This window comes from Orcinus orca, chromosome 2 (genome assembly GCF_937001465.1).
Source record: "Orcinus orca chromosome 2, mOrcOrc1.1, whole genome shotgun sequence".
Lineage (NCBI taxonomy): Eukaryota > Metazoa > Chordata > Mammalia > Artiodactyla > Delphinidae > Orcinus > Orcinus orca.
The window spans coordinates 124,376,960-124,395,492 of record NC_064560.1 but is presented as its reverse complement, the minus strand read 5'-3'; the positions used below and the strand labels follow the sequence as shown (position 1 = coordinate 124,395,492).

General features: G+C 44.5%; 1 protein-coding gene across 2 annotated transcripts in view; it reads right to left on the bottom strand.

Moving 5' to 3' along the window:
* The window catches only part of RYR3 (ryanodine receptor 3), a 555,614-nt gene that overhangs the window by 11,809 nt on the left and 525,272 nt on the right, over positions 1-18,533 (bottom strand). For both annotated transcript variants that reach the window (XM_049705467.1, XM_049705468.1), the window contains 10 exons: positions 17,112-17,193; positions 15,130-16,457; positions 12,847-12,905; positions 11,513-11,681; positions 10,366-10,452; positions 8,623-8,823; positions 5,367-5,497; positions 1,130-1,172; positions 519-646; positions 35-95 (listed from right to left, as the gene is read on the bottom strand). In XM_049705467.1, coding sequence (XP_049561424.1) covers positions 35-95; positions 519-646; positions 1,130-1,172; positions 5,367-5,497; positions 8,623-8,823; positions 10,366-10,452; positions 11,513-11,681; positions 12,847-12,905; positions 15,130-16,457; positions 17,112-17,193 — 2,289 coding nt within the window. The remainder of the gene's footprint in view (positions 1-34; positions 96-518; positions 647-1,129; positions 1,173-5,366; positions 5,498-8,622; positions 8,824-10,365; positions 10,453-11,512; positions 11,682-12,846; positions 12,906-15,129; positions 16,458-17,111; positions 17,194-18,533) is intronic.

Sequence of the window (18,533 nt, the reverse complement as noted above, 5' to 3'; positions counted from 1 at the left end):
CACAGAATTTTGCTTTCCCAGATGCCATACTTACATTGTCCGTAAAAACAACTCCCAGCTTCCAGATATGGTACTTCATGTCGATGGAACTTAGCCTAAAGGGGAACAAATCATTTCAAAACTTAAAAATGTCAAGATTTAGTTAAGTGTTTAATAAGGGGAAAAAATGAATTTTTTTCTCTCTTGGGTTTAATAACCTAAATACAGCTCTGAGGTTTATCAAGTTGTATGTGTTCACCATGAGAATGAGAGTGGCTGGATCACACACCCTGAAATTTTAATTAGTCTTTCTCTTTCAGCTCTATCAGGCATAAAGGCTGATAAGTCTTTCAATTTTTTTTAAAGCAGTGCTCTCCCCCCGCCCATATTTTAGAACCTAGAAGAAACACTTAGGCGAGACCAGAGTCTAAGACAGCGAAGACATGACTGTGAGCTTTCCCTGTAGCACAGGGAAGAGGACTGGAAAGATAAAGGATCTAGTCAGCCAGACTTTGGGATTTAACTCCTAAGCTCTGTACCATGACACCAGGGAGGCTGCCTCTGCTTTGGTCTCTTCTACTGGGCTAAAGTCGAGGGCATTTTTGTCCAACCCCAGGAGTTCAGCAATGCGTTCTGCTCCGTAGAGATCTCCATACTTGTTGATCACCTAAAGCAGAGAGGAGGACAGGGTGAGCTCAGGCCGTGCAGCACCACCAATGTTCTCTCCAGCCCCGGTGCCGTCAGAGCTGTGTTATGCTCTGGGCTCTTCCAAGGGGTTGATAAAGACATGAGTCAAAATGCAAAAGGAAAATAAAGAGAAAAAAATAACCTCCAGAGAAAACAGAAGTGATACAGACAATTAAGTGAAAACTGCTTTTCTAGCTATCATTTAGGAGGAGAGAAAAAACCTAGTATGTAGAAAACAGTGATTTTGTTAAGCTGATTAAGGCAGATGAGTATAGGAACTAAGCCCCAAACCTACATGCGTTCATATAAAACCCCTTCTGTGGCTTACTCTTCTCGAGATGCCATCATAAAAGCACCATTACATTTATTCATGTTCGTATATGGAGAACTTAAAAAAACAATTTACATTTCTTTGGAGGTCATGGAATTTACTCCCCCTGCCCCGCCCCCCAACAAGGCATACCTTTCTCTTTACAAACTTGTCCCAGTAGTTATTAGGAAAAGATCTGAAGAAGAAAACGAAACAGGGAGATTCTTAACATCAAGGCAGGCACATCAAGAAACTTTGCAGCTTGTCTGGACCTGTGATCTTTTGGGGTTTTGTCCTGCTCATTGAAGAATTCAAGACTTGATTGAAGTTCAGAGTCACCGCAGGTCTGATTTCTGGTTTCACTGCTTTGCGGTGAGTTCTGAAACACTTGGAAAGCTCCTTTGCATTTTCTACTTCAAAATTATGGTTAAGAGCCAGGAATTGTGATGACAGACTAGCTAGAGGCAGGGATATGTGTCTTGAGCTCAGTGTAACTAGAAACCAAACCCTGCAGGAAACACATGCATTCAACCTTCCTTCACTGAGTGCCCACTTTATGGCAGTAACTGGGGTAGGTGCTGGGGACACGGTGGTGGGAGGTGTAGACAAGGTCCCTAACTATGAAGTTTCCAGTCTGGAAATCACCGTTAGTTAATTTACGTGGGGGTTTTCTTAATGGAGTGCTCTTCTGCTCTGTTCTCCATTCCTGCCTAACTCCTGTGGGGTGTGCTTTTCCCCGGGAATGAGATCCCTCTCTCCTTTGGAGGTAGTTCCTATGCCATCCCAACCTTAACCCCACAGAGGGGGCAGCTTTCTTCTGGCAAGTAGCTAGTACCAGCTCCACTGCGAATACCTTCTTGTTGTTAAAGTCGAGAAATAACTGTTACTTTCAGGTATGTTGGCAGAAACCATTTAAAATATTTTGCTCCCCTCCAGAATGATCGGTCCTTCCTGAGAGGTTCCTTGGGAGTCTAGTTTGCAGCCAAGGAACCTCTGGCCCTTGGTGCAAACATTCTTACTTCTGTTTTCCTTCATGTGTGCTTGGCACCTCTCTTACAACAGGGTGGCAATCTTCAAACAAAACCAAAAAAATGTTTTGGATATTTAAAGCAGTCTTGGTCTTTTTTTTTTAAGATTTTTTTGGGATGTGGACCGTTTTTAAAGCTTTATTGAATTTGTTACAACATGGCTCCTGTTTTGCTTTTCTGGCCTCGAGGCGTGTGGGATCTTAGTTCCCCTGACCAGGGATCGCACACGCACCCCCTGTACTGGAAGGCGAAGTCAATAACCACTGGACCGCCAGTGAAGTCCCCAGCAGTCTTGGTCTTAAGCATCCAAATGCCACTTAAAAACAAAGCAAACTGCTAATAGATTTTATCTACGGGGGATGGAAGTAATTATTTTGACCTCCTTCTTTGTCCATTATTCTGCTACTTGATCTTTTTCATGAATGGTATTTAGAATCCAAAAAGTGGAAAATTCCACAAGTGATCCTGAAGGGCCAGTGACTAAAGGCTCTGGTCAAGACCCTTTCACAGATGTGATCTCACTTTGATCTGAATATTCTTGTCTCCTGACCAGGTATGTAAGCTCCTTCAAGGTCGAAGCCATAATTCCACTTGGTAATATTCCTTTAAGTGTGGGGTAGGCCAAGAACCTTCAGAAGGGAAATGCATAAATAAGTGACAGATCTATATATGAAGGGTCAAGAAAAACAACATAAGCTGCTCACCTCTTGGAAACCAGCAGAATGCACAATGAGATGCTATTACACACCTACCAGATGAGCAAAGTTATCTGAGGATAACAAGTGATGACAAGGAGGCAGAGAAGCAGGAATGCTCACAGGGTGCTGGTTTAATGTAAATGGGGGCAAACATTTGCTTATCCTACTATTCAGCAAGTTCGTCTCCTGCTACCTACTCCAGAGAAACTCTTATTTGTGCACCAGGTATAAAAATACTCCTTACAGCACTGTTTCCAACAGACACTAGTGGGAAACAGTTGAAATAGCCACGGTCAGGAAAACGGATAAATGCACAATAATATACTCCTAATGGAAAATGCTACAGTTTTGAAAATGACCAACTCGGGCCACACATATCAACGTATTCAACTGATGAGTTCTTGAAGAGGGTGCTGAACAGAAGATTCAAATGACAGTGCAATGCGTATAGTATAACTCCATGGATATGAAGCTCAAAACTAGTTAAGATGAAACCATGTATCTAGGGACACATACCTAAGTGGTAACACTATAAACTAAGGCAAAAGAATGGATAGCACTAAAGTCAGGAGGGTGGTTAGCTCGGGTCCGGGGAGGATCCGGGCCAGAGAGGATAACGTCTGGGACCTCAAGGTTTTCAGCGATGTTCTACTTTTAAAGCTTTGTAGTTCATTTTATCACTGTACTTTAAAATATATGTTTTTATGTTTTCTTCGTAACAATACAAAAATAAAATTAAAATGAAAGTTCTCCATGACATATAGTTAACTCAAAAAAGAGCAGGTTACAAAGCACTACATGTACAATGATGCCATTATCGTGAAGGAATAACAGAAGTTCATTGATCTAAATGTTTTAAAACAGCTGTTTTTCTTATACACGCGTTTCCCTATTCACGGGCATTTCAGCCACTTCAAGTAAATGTCAGCAACTGTCCTTGTTAAAACAGTTTAGTGTTCTTGTCTCATTACCTCCTTAGGATAAACTTCTAGAAACTGAACTGCGTTCTTCCTGGGACTTTTAGGCTATATCATCTTGTGCCACAGACACAAGCGTTACTGATAATTACAGAAAGTTTACCAAGGAATGAGATTATTTGATATTCAAACTTTCTATACTATAATAACAAAGGGTCAGAAATAAGTCTTAGTAGTTTCCCTTATTCTTCCTTAAAAGTGAGGAGATTGGCAGTGACCTGCAGGCCTAAACAGGCTTTTGATTTGCCTGCTCACACCTATTTTTCCCTAGGAGAGGAGTCTTCCCTTTCTCGGGACTATTAAAAAAAGCTCAGCGGTGCCTGTGTAGAGCTGCCTCTCTCAATTTGCCTAACCACCTTTGAATAGTAGAATTTTCTTCCTGCAGGGGTCAGGGTTGTTGTTTCTAGGTGTGCATATTTTATTGGCACAGCCGAGAGACTCAACAGTCATCTCTGTTTACATATTCAGCCCTATTTCTTGACTTTTCTTTCATCCCATTAATTTATCTTGCAACTCTCATTTCCCTGTTGTGAATACACCGGCGTTAGAGCATCACCTTTGCTCATGGTGACGGTCATTATTTTCCTAAATTTTTATTGTGGTAAAATATACATAACTTAAAATGTACAATCTTAATCATTTGGCCATAATCCCTGTGTTGTACAATATATCCTTGTAGCTTATTTTATACCTAATCGTTTATACCTCTTAATCCCCGTCCCTATATTGCCCCTTCTCCCTTCCCTCTCCCCGCTGGCAACCGCTGGTTTGTTCTTGTATCAGTGAGTCTGCTGCTTTTTTGTTGCATTCTCTGTGTTGTGTTTTTAGATTCCACAGATAAGTGATATCATATGGTGTTTGTCTTTCTCTGTCCGACTTATTGGTGATGGCCATTTTTCTTTAACAGGGAAAGGGAATAACGAACAGCCATGCGCCAGGCACTGTACCAAGCATGTGACAATCCATTCATGAGGCCTCCCAGAACTGCAGGCGGTGGTATTCTCATCCCTCTATTAATGAAGAGGAAACTGAGGTTTATAAAACCTGATTCCCTCGCCCTAGGTCATAGGTGTCTACGTTATCAAGCTGACTCAGTATTCCACCTCTTTGCCTCTAGAATCAATGCTTGTCTCCACCACGTTAGCACTTGTACACGTGCCTACCTAGAAGGCAGGCTTCACCCCACGGGTCCTAACATCCCCACCCAGATGGGCCTATTTTAACTGCCCGTGGAACTGCCTATCAAATTATATTGGGAGGCGTTCTAGTACCAACCAGGCTATTTGTTTAGGGAGAAGACTTCAGAGATGGTGCTGTCACAGGGCTGCTGTGCCATCTGGGGACTCTGGAGAAGCTGATCAGTTTGATCACTGAAACCCCGGGCCAGGGAAACACTGTACGACTCGAACATGGAAAACTAGATTAAGTAGTGTTGTGCTGGACCATCTGGTCTTAATTAAAAATGCTCAGCACTTTCCGATGATATCCTCTGTCCCCCATTAAATGCATAGGGACACATATAACTGTTGGAGGCACGACAGGCTACTTTGTGAAAAGGCAGGGGAGAAAACAAGTCCCAGAAACCAAAGCAAGGCTTATATTAATCAGTCTCCAGGGCTGCTGAAGAAGGTATTATCCTATTTACAATAGAAACTCCGTTTTCTTTTTGGGGTGGGGGGAAACTTACGGTGTGTTGATTACCAAGCGATCCCATTGCCCCTTGATGTCATCTTCAGAAGGCTGTTCGGTGATATACAGGCCATCAAACTCCAGCTTCCTGGCGATTTCTTTTTCTCTTTTGAATACCACCAAAGGAACCTAGGAGTGGGAAGACACTGGTTACTCAGAGAAGGCTTTCTAATGAAAGCATCCTCTCCCACGCGTATCTCACAAATTGGCCTTCCAACTTCAGGGCAGCAAACTCTTTGTAGTGGGATTCTTAGGGTGCCTCGTTGTGGGTCCAAAGCCAAAGAAATCACTTCTCAGTCCTCTGGCTCACACACCTCCCTCTCCAAAGCTGATATGATTTGGGTCATCCTTTAAACAGCTGATAGTATTACAAACTGTGGACTTCTTGACCCGTCCTGGTGAGAAGACCGTATTTAGATGAATCACAGGGCCGAGTGACTTAGGTCTCCTAAAACACTTAGGCTGGAGGTAAACCAAGACTTAGAAAGCATAATAAACTATTCTAGAATATATTGGACAGCTGCAGAAATACGATGAAGAGTTCCAACCCCCTTCAATGGCTAGGGTCATATTCATCTCATGTCTTTGAATTCTGATTAATGAAATATGGCTTAATGGTTACAATGAGAGGATTCACTGGGCTCTGTGCATAGGCTTTCGCTATTGAAATTTTCTTCCTGACATTCCTTCCAAGAAGAGCTCCTGCCTGGCACACTTATTTGTTCCCTACCATCGTTTCCCATTCTCTTATAGTTATGACTGCTTCTAGCCTACACATGGTGGCACGGTTCTAAAGACCTATCACAAAAGCAGTACATACACAGAAAATGCTGGGAAGATAATCCACTTGCTCCAACCATCGCCAGACACACACACACTTCAGATAAGGGACAGAATGAGCAAGGTCAGAGGAGACGACTGGAATCCCAGGAAATGAGAAGGCAGAAAAGCCAGAGCTCCACTAGCCAGAAAAGCTTAGCTCAGAGAGAGCTAGGGCTTCTCATCCACCTGGGAAGCTACTGATTACTTGGCAACATCCCTGAGACCCTGGTCTCCAAACTGTTTCTTCTAATAACTCCCTCTCAAATCTCATGATATCCGTACAACCCACGCTGCTCCTTTATTTCCAAGACAAAAAGGCAAAATTTAGATAATGGTTTGTAAAGAGTTACTGCTTACCCTTTTTCTTCCTCCCTTAATTATTTATTTTTTTATTTTTAAAATTTATTTCACTGAAGTATAGTTGATTTACAACGTTGTGTTAGTTTCTGGTATATAGCAAAGTGACTCAGTTATACATACATATACCTTCTTTTTCATATTCGTTTCTATGATGGTTTATCACAGGATATTGAATATAGTTCCTGCTTACCCTTTTTTTTAAACAAGGCAACAACACTGAGAAAATAAAAGAATCATGACAGGAAGGTGGCAAAGGCTACTAATGGACATTGCACACTGCAGAATCAGTGCCTGGTGTTGGTTCATGGATCATGTGGGAGGGGAAGCAGGGAAAGCCACCCTGACTAGTGTCTGCTGTGTGTCGCGGTGACTCTGAATTACAATAATAATATCAAGTTTTAGATCAGTACTGATCACTGGGATTTGAAGCATTCTCCGTCAATCTTTTAGGAATTTGTATTCCCTCGTAAGTACAACTTCCACATTTTTATTCCCTAGCTAGTGTTTATTTTTGTTTTCTCTAGGTTACCTGTACCCTAGCCGACAAGCTGAGCTCTAGATGGTGAACTAAGGAATAGTAGCGAACATGCTCTCATGTTTACTACGTCTGGCCCTGAGTATTTTACACATGTTAATTCATTTAAATCCTCCCTTTAGTAACTTTAGCGGTTGGTGTTATTATTATCATAGTTATTTTTTTTTGCAGATGAGGAAACAGAGGAATGGCGAGGTTAAGTGGCAGAGCTGTGGGTCCAACCCCGGAGGCCAGGCTCCAGAATCCATTCTTTCATTGTTACAGTGGAGGCCTCAGGGCAGTTTAGGACACATGGTCTCTCCAGTAGAGCAGCTGGACTTCCTAAGTGATACTGCAGTCCACTGGGGGAAGTGAGAGCCACAAGGATAGGAAAAGACTTCCTGGACTCTTCTCAGGGAAAAGGTGGCTTGGTATAGGGCCAAGGAAACTTCCTACTTAAGAGAAGTAAGAAAAAATGTAATGAGAAAAAACAATTGTGGTGTATGTAGTAGAAACAGAACTGGACTTGGAACACCTAAAACAGAATGACTGAAGATTGACAAAACTATAGCAGTGTCTGAAGATGGTCCCAGAGAACCACATCTCCTGCTATTCATGCCCTTGTGTAGCCCCCTTCACCCTCTGTGCAACACTGAATCTTGGCTGGCCCTGTGACCTGCCTGAATCAACAGAATGTGGTAGAAACGGCACCTTGCCAGTTCTGGGCCTAAGCCTTAAGAAGGTCTAGCAGCTTCCATTTGTGCTCTTTTTTGGACACCCAAGCCATCATGTGCAAGAAGTCCGGCTACCCAGCTGGAGAGAGCATGTGAAGAGACCACATGGAAAGGGAGATGCCCTGAGTCTACAAGGAGGGGGAGAGAGGCCCAGCTACCCCAACTGAGCCCAGCCCTCCAGCTGTTCCCTTGCCAACGTGCATGGGCCGTCTTGGACAGTAGCCCATCTGAGCTCCCAGCTGGTTGCTGATGTGACCACTTGTACAGGGAGCAGAGGAACCGCTCTAATGTGCCCAGGCAGACACAGAATCAGAGAGAAAATGGTTATCATTTTAAGCCATTGAATTCTGGGGGGTGATTTGTTATGCAGCAATAGGACAACGGAAACAGTAACTCATCTCAAATAGCTAAGACCTAATAACTTCTGAAAGGTGAAAAGCATTTTTATAAAAATTTCAACATAAATTCAAAGGTGAGAAGAGCCCCTCATTACCAGCTCCATGCGTGACTTAGCCCGACAATTTGGATTCTGTGCAATGTCACGAGGGGTGGCTGAAGTGAGATTCCTGGACCAAGGCTTCTCAAGCCAGAGTGTGAATACAGATCACCTGCGGATCATGTTCGCTGCAGATTCTGATTTAAAAGGCTTGGGTAGGGGGCAAGAGTCTGCAGTTTTAACCCGCTCCTGGGTGGTGCCCAGGCTGTGGCTTCACCAACCTTAGGCTATTAGTCTAAAGTCTTAGAGAACAAAGGGCTGGCTGGGTTCAAAAATGATGCTTCTTCCCCAAGGAGTCTGATTACATTCAGAGTGGCTGGCAACTTACCTTCAGGCAGTAATAGCCCACCACGCAGACTAAAGAAATGATGGTGTGGATAACGGCCAGGGCTCGCAATGTTGGGGCCATATATCCAGTGCTCTCCTGCAGGACAAAGAATACCACTGCTTCTTCCTCTTCCTCATCATTAAAGGAATTCCACAGGTTTGCAATGTCTTCTGTCTCTTCTTCTAAAGGTTCCTCGGTGACCTGGCCCAAAACACACACTCTCTTAGAAACACCGGAAAGACCTCCGCCACTGGGCTCTCCCCACGTATTTTATACTGCTGGCATTTGCTGTGCAAATAGTAGTGATTCTGTATTACTCGATGAGGGAATGAGGTTTTTAGGTACCTTGTTCCTGGGAATCTCCAGGATCTCTAATAACTGCAAACAAAAGTTTTAAGAGACAAAACCTCTCTCTTGAAAACAAGCCAAAAATTGAAAAGTTAGGAAAGTGTTACTACATGTGCTACAATCCTTCAGCTGCAGGAGGTAATCTTTGAAATGCTACGGCCTGGGGCTTCCCCAGTGGCGCAGTGGTTAATCAACTAAGCCCGTGCGCCACAACTACTGAGCCTGTGCTCTAGAGCCCATGAGCCACAACTACTGAGCCCGTGTGCCACAACTACTGAAGCCCGCGCGCCTAGAGCCTCTGCTCCGGAACAAGAGAAGCCACCGCAATGAGAAGCCCGCGCACTGCAACAAAGAGTAGCCCCCGCTCGCCGCAACTAGAGAAAGCCCGTGCACAGCAACGAAGACCCAACACAGCCAAAAATAAATAAATAAAACAAATAAATTTTTTAAAAAATGCTACAGCCTGGGAGGAGGCTAGGACAAACTCGCATATGTACAAGTGCAGACATTTCCCTTCTTTCTTAGATGCCATTAACACCCGTGGCTTCACTGCCATCCTTACACAGTGACTCCCAAATTGGCGCCTTTGAGGCTGTTACCGTGCATGTCCAGCTGCTTGCTGGCTGTCTCCACATGCATGGCTGAGTCACCTCAACCTCTCCATGTGTTTAAAGCTAGCCTTCGCCACACCCCTCTACAGACTTCCATTTTTCTGCTGTGGGCAACAGCAAGCCATTAGTTTATCAAGTGCACTACTGATGTGGATAAGAGCATGTTTTATAAAAATTAGATTTGTGGTTTTCAATAGGAAGGGAGAGAGGCAAGAGACAGAAGAGCCAGTTAAAGACCATGTCAAAAAAGAATCCAGGACCTACAGCATTCATTAGTTCATTCTACTAACATTTATTACGCATCTACAGTGTACAAGACCCACTTACCAACATTCAAAATCTTCATTTATCTTGATGAGTCCCTGTCTTCCACATCCAGAAACCAACTCCTATTAATTCTTCCTTCATAATAATTCTAACACACGTGCCAACTATCGTGGTTCTTTGTTACCTTATTCCTCAGGGAAAGAACTGTATTTATCATTCAGTTTGAAATACCTTACAGCTCCTAATATAGGGTCTAGCCCATTGTAGACACCCAACAAATGTCTGAAGAATTAAGTAGTAACTAAAACAAGCCTGAATGATTGAAATGGTGCCCTAACTGGCTTCCCTTACAACCAGTCTCTCTGTTCTCCCCACTGCTAAAGACAGTGTCCTTTTTTTAGGAGCCAGTGTCTTAGAAATTTCCTTAAAGTTTTTGCTTGAATTAAGAGCATAACCTCTATTACTTTTTAAAAAGTATATAATCTATTCACCAAATACCCCCTGAACGAAGCATCACCTTGTAAAAGAGCAGGATGAAGTTGATAGCGAAGGCTACAAACAGAGCAAGGAGCCTCAGGTTGTAGAAATTCCTGGCCAGGTAGTGCTGAAAAGAAAAGGACAGGCAGAAGTAGAAGAGCTCTGGCAGGGAGAAGGACCTTCCCTCTTTCACACAGATGATCTTCTCTGATTAGAAGTTTACACAGGACTACTCCTACTCTTTGGTAACCACTCATCTAGGACTGTCCTGGCCTTCTTACAACTTATTTGGGGGGACCAAAATTGATGATTTTTAAAAAAATTGCTTAGAATGATGCTCAAGGGAACCCTGCTCTGGTTTAAACCTCAGGGAAGCAAATGCCTAAACACGCCGCCAGCACAGGACTCGTGCTGTTATGAAGGTACGTGTGCGCGCGTGTGCGTGTACCCTCCACACAGCAAGTAAGCGGTCCATTTGGAAATTATGAGTGATCTAGGCCCACCGAAGACCCCTGAAGCTCCCACCCCGGCTGCAGCCAGACTGAGGCTGACAGTCTCTGTCTCTTTGTAAGTCACAGACCCAGCGCTTCTGCCTCTCCCCTTTTAGGGGGAACCATTCCCATACCCACTGCCATCTTCCCAGGAAAAATCGACACTTGAGGCCGGAATGGTAGCTGCTTGGGGAAGCTCTCACCCTCTCCGTGGAGGGGGGCTCCCACCAATGGTGCTGGGAGGTGTAGTCCTGGCTTTCAGCAACTGTGCCTCAGTGGGCAATTTGCCAGAGAAAGGATATTACAAGCTGGGCTGAGGGTGTGTGGAGTAACAAAGCTTTTGAGGGCTAGTGTGAGAACCTGACACAACACAGGAATGTTCTTTCTGCATCTGAATGATAGCACTACTTCTGAAGTTTTGGACCAGGATGGGCCAAGTCCCCACCTAGCACACATAAAGGAGCAGCTCTTCTAGAGAGAGGGCGGGGTAGAGGGGCTGCAGCACCTGCCGTTTCCCTTTTCCTTTCCCTCCGACACAGAAGGGACAGACAGATAATCGAGAAGAGGGAAGGAAGAGGAATGAAAAAGACGAGGAAGAACAACTAACCAAACATGAAACAAAGTCAGTGGCCACTTCCCCGAGGTCCGCCCGGGCCAGCGCCTGCACCCGAGCGGGGCCAGGGCCAGAGCACTCACCAGCAGCTTGGTCTGATAGATTTCCAGCCCTTTAAAGAAACTGGCCATGAAGGCTTCAGGCTTCTCAATTTTCTGGCCACACCATCGCTTCTTCCTTTTGGTCGCATCTGCCCACCCGGCTTCGGCCTGCTTTTCTTTGGCTGTGTCCTCTTTCTCCCCATCTTCCGTGCTGCAGGAATGAGAAGCCCACTCATCACAGAGGGGAGGGGGAGGCCTGGCCCTGGCAGGGAAGCTAAAGAGAAATCTTGGCTGGGGGTGGGAGATGCATTATTCCTTGAGGGTGGGGACCTCAGGTCTCTATTACCCATAGTGCTTGGATGTCAACTTTGTATTTAGGAGCGGTGCCTGCTTTGATGAGCCACAGTCACAGGTGTACATCAGTTATATACAAGTTTTTCTGAACTTAGCCTTACCAACCTTTTTCCCCTTCAGAAATGTTATCCTTTACTTTCTAGGCTTTCATGGGCATTACCAATAGTACCTATTCTTCTAAGTTTGTCATAGGAATTAAATGAGATATTGTATAAAAGAGCTTAGCAAAAGGCCTGGTATGTAACAGTTATTCAGTAATTACTAGACATCACCATCATCAACATTATATGAAGTTGCTAAGTGTGAGTGTTTGATAATTTGCTCGGTCAGATGGTGAAACTCTGATCTACTATCTGGAGTCTAAAGTGAACAAAATTATTAGACTGTGTTTATTGTACAGATGGGGTAAAAAGAAATGTATCCACACATGAAGAGATGCTCACCATCACTAATTATCAGGGAAATGCAAATCAAAGCCACAAAACCTCACGCCTGCCAGAATGGCTGTCATCAAAAAGACAACAAATAACCAGTCCTGGCCAGGATCTGGAGAAAAGGAAACCCTTGTGCACTGTTGGTGGGAATGTACATTGGTGCAGCCACTATGGAGAACAGTATGGAGATTCCTCAAAAAACTAAAAATAGATCTCCTATATGATCCAGCAATTTCACTCCTGGGTATACATGCAAAGAAAACGAAAACAGTAATTCCAAAAGATACATGCACCCCAGTGTTCACAGCAGCATTATTTATAACAGCCAAGATATGGAAGCAACTGAAGTGTCCGTCAATAGCTGCATGGATAAAGAAGAGATACACACACACACACACACACACACACAATGGAATATTACTCAGCCATAAAAACGAAAAAAAAGAAATGTATCCAGGCCCTGCACAATATCTGTTTCTTATATTAATAGAAATCAAGCTTTCTATTTACCATAACAACAAAATGGCGGTTACCATCAAGAACGATTAAGCACAGCAGTTAGAGCAGTCCATGCCACCAAGAACTTACTCTGCCTTCTCAGACTCCACTTTTCCTTCGGTTTCATGAGCTGCTTTCGTCTCTGCTGCCTAGACAAAAATAACAATCGGTCAAACTTTCCTCAAAATAAACGAGGTCATGGTGATGAGCCGTATCACTGGCCGTTTTGCTCTCCATGGTCAGAAGTCCCAATGGCTTTCTCTCCTTATGCTTCTGCTTTTCTCAGGATCACAGAACATAGATGTCCTGCTATATATTAAGCTGCTCTAGAGTGATAAGACAAAGACTTCAAGCTTGAAAACATAACCGCCCTGTTATTATTCAACCCAAAGAAAAAACTTTTGCTAGGACATTGTCAGAGCCCCGTGGCAGTGGTCCTACTGCTTCACGGGGTTGGGGAGAGATGGAACACAGGTCCAATCCAGAACCTGCGTCCATCAGACGGTATCTTCAATTCTCTTCCATCACCCCAATCCCTCTGGCTGATGACCATTGCACTTAGAATAAAATTCAAGCTCCCTAACACCAAAGCCTATAAGGCCTACATGATCATGGCCTTTCTCTCCATTTTCACCTTGCATCACTTGACTCATTTCCAGCACAAACATTCAGACCTTCGTTCCTTTCCTGGGACATTCCAACTCCTTCCCTGCACCAGGACCTTGGCACATGCTGTACCATTTGCCTGGAATATGACTGCCCTGGCTTTTGGTGGGCCTGCCATTCTTCAGGACTTGGTTCAGATGATACCTTTGCAGATGCTCCTTGAGTATCCTACTTACAGTAGGGCCCACTTTCATTCTGTAACACACGACCTTGTTCATTTATTTTAGCATATGTCAAAAATGATAATTAGTTGTTGTCTCCTTCCACTAGAAATTAAGCTCCTTTAAAACAAAAGTGTTGTCTCTTTTGTTAATCAATGTATTCTCATATCCTAGGAACACAGCCTGGCATGTAGCAGGCCTTGAATGAGTCCCTTTTATGTATCAAACTCTGTTCTAGGCCCTGGGTGACATCAGGGAGCAAAACAATAAATAAATTAATACTGTCAGAATGCTTATGATTCTGATACTTCTCTCCCTGACTCTCTAACCCAGGTGAGACATCTCTCCTATACATTTCCATAGCACCTGATAGACTTCCTAATGTTCTTCATGCTTGTACTGACCTGTCCAATGTCTATCTTTTCCACTAAATTATAGGGACGATGCATTTCTCATTCACCACTGTATTCCCAGAGCCTAAAACAGTGACAAGTGCATATTAACTATTCAATAAACATTCATGTAAAAAATGAATAAAGGGGCTTCCCTAGTGGTGCAGTGGTTAAGAATCCGCCTGCCAGTGCAGGGGACATGGGTTTGAGCCCTGGTCCGGGAAAATCCCACATGCTGCGGAGCAACTAAGCCTGTGTGCCACAACTACTGAGCCTGCACTCCAGAGCCCGTGAGCCACAACTACTGAAGCCCGCACGCCTAGAGGCTGTGCTCCGCAATGAGAGAAGCCACCGCGATGAGAAGTCCATGCACCACAAAGAAGAGTAGCCCCTGCTCGCCGCAACTAGAGAAAGCCCGCCGTGCAGCAACAAAGACCCAACTCAGCCATAAATAAATAAATAAATAAATAAATAAATAAATTACTTTATTTATTTTTAACAAAATGAATAAAGGTTGACTTTGGGCTCTGATCTCTTTACATTTCTCTCCATACTCTCTTTATCGCTAGAATGATGCTGTGAGTTGGATGCTGCAACGCCCAGAACTTTCCATGGCCAAAGGGCTCTGAATTACTGCTATCTTAATTTAGTTGACTGACTCAAAGTCCAAACTGGCTAGTGGTTGCATCACAAGGATGAAAATGTCCCAAGCATGATAAAACTCACTGGGCACTGTGCTAAATCATATGATAACATCTGGACCTTTTAGGATACTGCAGAAGTTTATCTCACCAGAAAGGTCTCCTCGTATGCTATACCTGGTTTTCTATGCTTTCAGTTACTGAATGAACCTGTGCGCCTTGAGAACTAACCTAATAAAGGTGTGGAAGCAAGTTGAGGGTCAAGGACCATCCTGTTTGAACTCTACAATGTAAACTGGAAGACCATTCAGCAATTAGATATTGAGACAACCACCTAAGTCTCCTCTCTCCAGACATGGCAGAGCTGGAATTATCAGATCAGGGTAATCACAGATGAGCTGGTGTCTAACACAACACTGCCTCCTAGGAACTGGTGTCAGTACTGACGGCAAGGTAGAGTGGCAAGTCTTTTTCTAGGGATAAAGAAAGATGATAGAAACAAATCATGCTTACCGATGCTTTCCTTTTCTCCCGTACAGTACTCTCTAACGTGGGGGGTTCATCCTTGCCAGTAATCTCAGAGAGGTCACCCAAACCCACTTCAGGCCCATGCTTTAAGCCACCTTCTTTCTTTGACTGGAGTCCAAAGAGATCTGACATAATTTCCGCATCTCCCCTCTCCCCCTTTACGAAGTGCACGAGTTCCGTGGCGATACCCGGCTCGGACACTTCTGCCCTCTCAGCCTCCATTGCATCATCGTGGATACCAAATTGGGTTGGGTCAGGCATGTCACCCAGGATCTTTGTGACTCTGATGTTCTTTGCGCCTTCTATGAGGCCCCCTCCAAACACTGTGCTCCAGAGAATCTGAAAGATTCCTCCCAGTATGGCGAAGAGCAAGTGGAAGAGCCCCACGAACAACGTCCAGAAGAAAGAGAAGAACACCTTCACCAGCTCCTTCAGAGTCATCTTCTTTACCTTCCTACACTGCTTCTTGAGGTTCTTCAGGGTGGCCCTCTTCAGAAAGTTGGCCACGTTTCTCTTCACTGAGGCACAGGCCACGGCAAACGCAGAGGCACACTCAAAAGCCTTGTCGTCCTCTTCGCCCTCAACTTCTAACGTATAGGAAGAGTCTTCATTTTCTTCCTCCTCCTCTTCCGGCCTGTCGGCTGAGTCCGATTCTGAGATCTGTGAGGCTAACTGCATCTCAAAGATGGTGTCTTCACAGAAGTTCACGAACAGCTCCATCTTCTCCTGCTCTCCGCCTTCGTTGACGACATCAAAGATGAACTGCTGCTTAGACTCCTTCACCTGGGGCTTCTCCCACTGAGTTCGACTGGACTCACTGATCTCAAAATAAACACGCTCAATCTTCTTGGCCTCACCCATGATCTCAATGCGTCCTAGGTACGGTTCAAAGTAAGTGAGTACGCTTTCGGCTGGGTCCAACAGACACTTAAGGCGAGAATCATTTGGCATATGTTCGGAGAGGTTTGTCAATAACACCGCCACGTTAAACCCTATGTCCTTGGCCGGCTCGTGGAACCGGTCTACAAAGTCAACGTAATTAAACATGTCATTCTCATCCGCTTCTGCGCACGAAAGGAGAAAGTCAATCTCCGACTGCGTGTACTGTTTCTGCCCTTCCATGGCCTTCTGGAATTCCTTTTTGGAGATGATCCCTTTCCCATCGGGGTCATATTCTTTGAAGGTGTCTGAGCCAGTTAAGTCTTTAAGTTTCAAGAACATGTCAAAGAATTTCAAGATCATTTCTACATTGGTAGAGGACTCTACCAGTGTGTCAACCATCTGCTTGCCAATAGTTCCATTTACCACATTCCCTGTGAGGCAGGTTCAAAAAGACATACAGATACATAAATAAACCCATGTCATCACGTAACTGGTCAGGCAGATATTTTTTAGAAGACTTATATGCCAAATCGGTCAGCTCCTTTCTGACCATGATGATTTGGAAATGGGTAGGAGGGAGCAGCAAGCCATAAAGACTACACCACCAGGAGCCAAGGGGGAAAGAAACACAGGGAAGGAGGAGATGGCCACGCCAGTGCCTTTTGTCTGGCCTGGGGCCTGGAGAGTGGTTTCATTATCAGATTATCAGGGACACATAGGGATAAGTGGTGCCCCTCTAATCCCCTTAGACCTAGGAGGGTGCCCAACTAGATGGCTGGCATACACACTGGCAGCCAGATGTATCGAAAAGCAATGGGGAGAGGGAGAGGATAGGGAAAAGCAAAGCTTGGAGGTTTTCCCCAGTTCATTCTGGCTTTCCTACTGAGATAAAATGAGTTGGTTTCAGGCTTTGTCCATCAGACCATGTGCCCCTCACTCATTTTTTTGTTTCTGAAAATTTGGTTTTCTAACCAATGTCATATGGCATCAATGACCTGCCAGAAGGACAATCTGCGTGATTAGTACTGTTAGTGCTCGGACCAATTACAGTCGTGTGATTGCCTAGTTATACCAAACAGCCCAACCTTCCAGGAGGGACAGAAGCATCACCACCATGTCCTGAAGGAGATCCAAGAGTTCCTTCAGCAGCTCGATCTGACTGGAATCCTAGAACAGAAACAGGAGATACCCCTGAGCTATCTGATCCCTCAGTAAAGTACAGGGCAGTGAGCAAGGAGAGCCTGCTCTGGGAAGGTCAGGTGAAGGCTACATCCATCTCCAGGATGAGCTCCCTTCTCATGGTGAATGCGGATGCCTTCGCATCCTCTCTTTGTAGCATCCGGAGGCTCGCTGCAGCAGGGTTCATACAAAAGAGTTCCTTTACGGTTTTCCTTTTATTAACGCAACGTGGCAGATATACCAATTGTTGTCCAAAACTACTGAACAACCCAATCCACCAGAGAGCCGTTAGGTATCTCTAGTAGCTTAGGTTGCCATTTTTCATACTGAAGAATTACCAGTGAGCTTCTGGGGAATACTACTGCAATCCAATTAAAGTAGCAAGGTTCTAATCACCAATTGGGTTCTCCTTTCTTTCTTAATTTAGGTTCTCCTGATTCTAATTGGTGGTGATCTGGGTGCCAGTGGTCCCTTAAAATGTTATTAATATATCATCGAGGCTATTCCTCCGGATGGTTTTGATACCAGTCTGTTTGGTTTTCATTTCAGCATTGCAGACGGGGCATTGCCAAGTGAGCTCTGGGCTTGATACCTATGTCACAGAAGCAAAACAAGCCTTGGAAGATCTGAGGTGGGGAATCTGAGGGTGAGGTTAAAAAATGCATTCTGGGCCACACTTCTTTTACAGACTCTCTCTCACAAAGACATAGTTCTTTGGCCCTTCAGACTTCAGAGGATTTTCTAGCACCTTTGGAGCGTGTCACAGCTGTCCACAAAACATCAGAGAGGTGTAGATTGTCAGAGCTAGAAGAGCCCTCAAAGGTCGTCTATTTTAACTCCCAATATCCTATAGATGATGAAAGCAAAAACCGGAAAGGGGAAGTGACTTCCCAGAAGACACCAGTGAGGAGGTGGCAGGGTCAGGATCCTGTCTCTGCAGCCTCTACACCGCACTGCCCCACTGGGCTGATAAATCGGCAGCCCTCCCAAGAACTCTCTCCTCCCATAAGGCCAGAGTCAAAAGGGGAAAAATGAAAGGGGTAAATAGCACATTCCAGAAGAGAGAGGCAGATGTGACAGCCTTGACAATTTTAGATACATATTATTTAAATTAACGCTGCCAATGTTACTCTGAGCAGCCCGAAACATATCCTGAAGTTCTCCCTCATGTGTTGCCATGGAGAGAGGCCATCGACTACTACAGACGCTACATTTATTTGTTCATAATAAATGCTCTGAGCGATTCCGATTCATCTTGCCAGAGAGATGGGGAGTGAGAAGGAAAGGCAGAGATGGGGGAGAGGGGAAGCAAAGGTGACAGAGAAGGG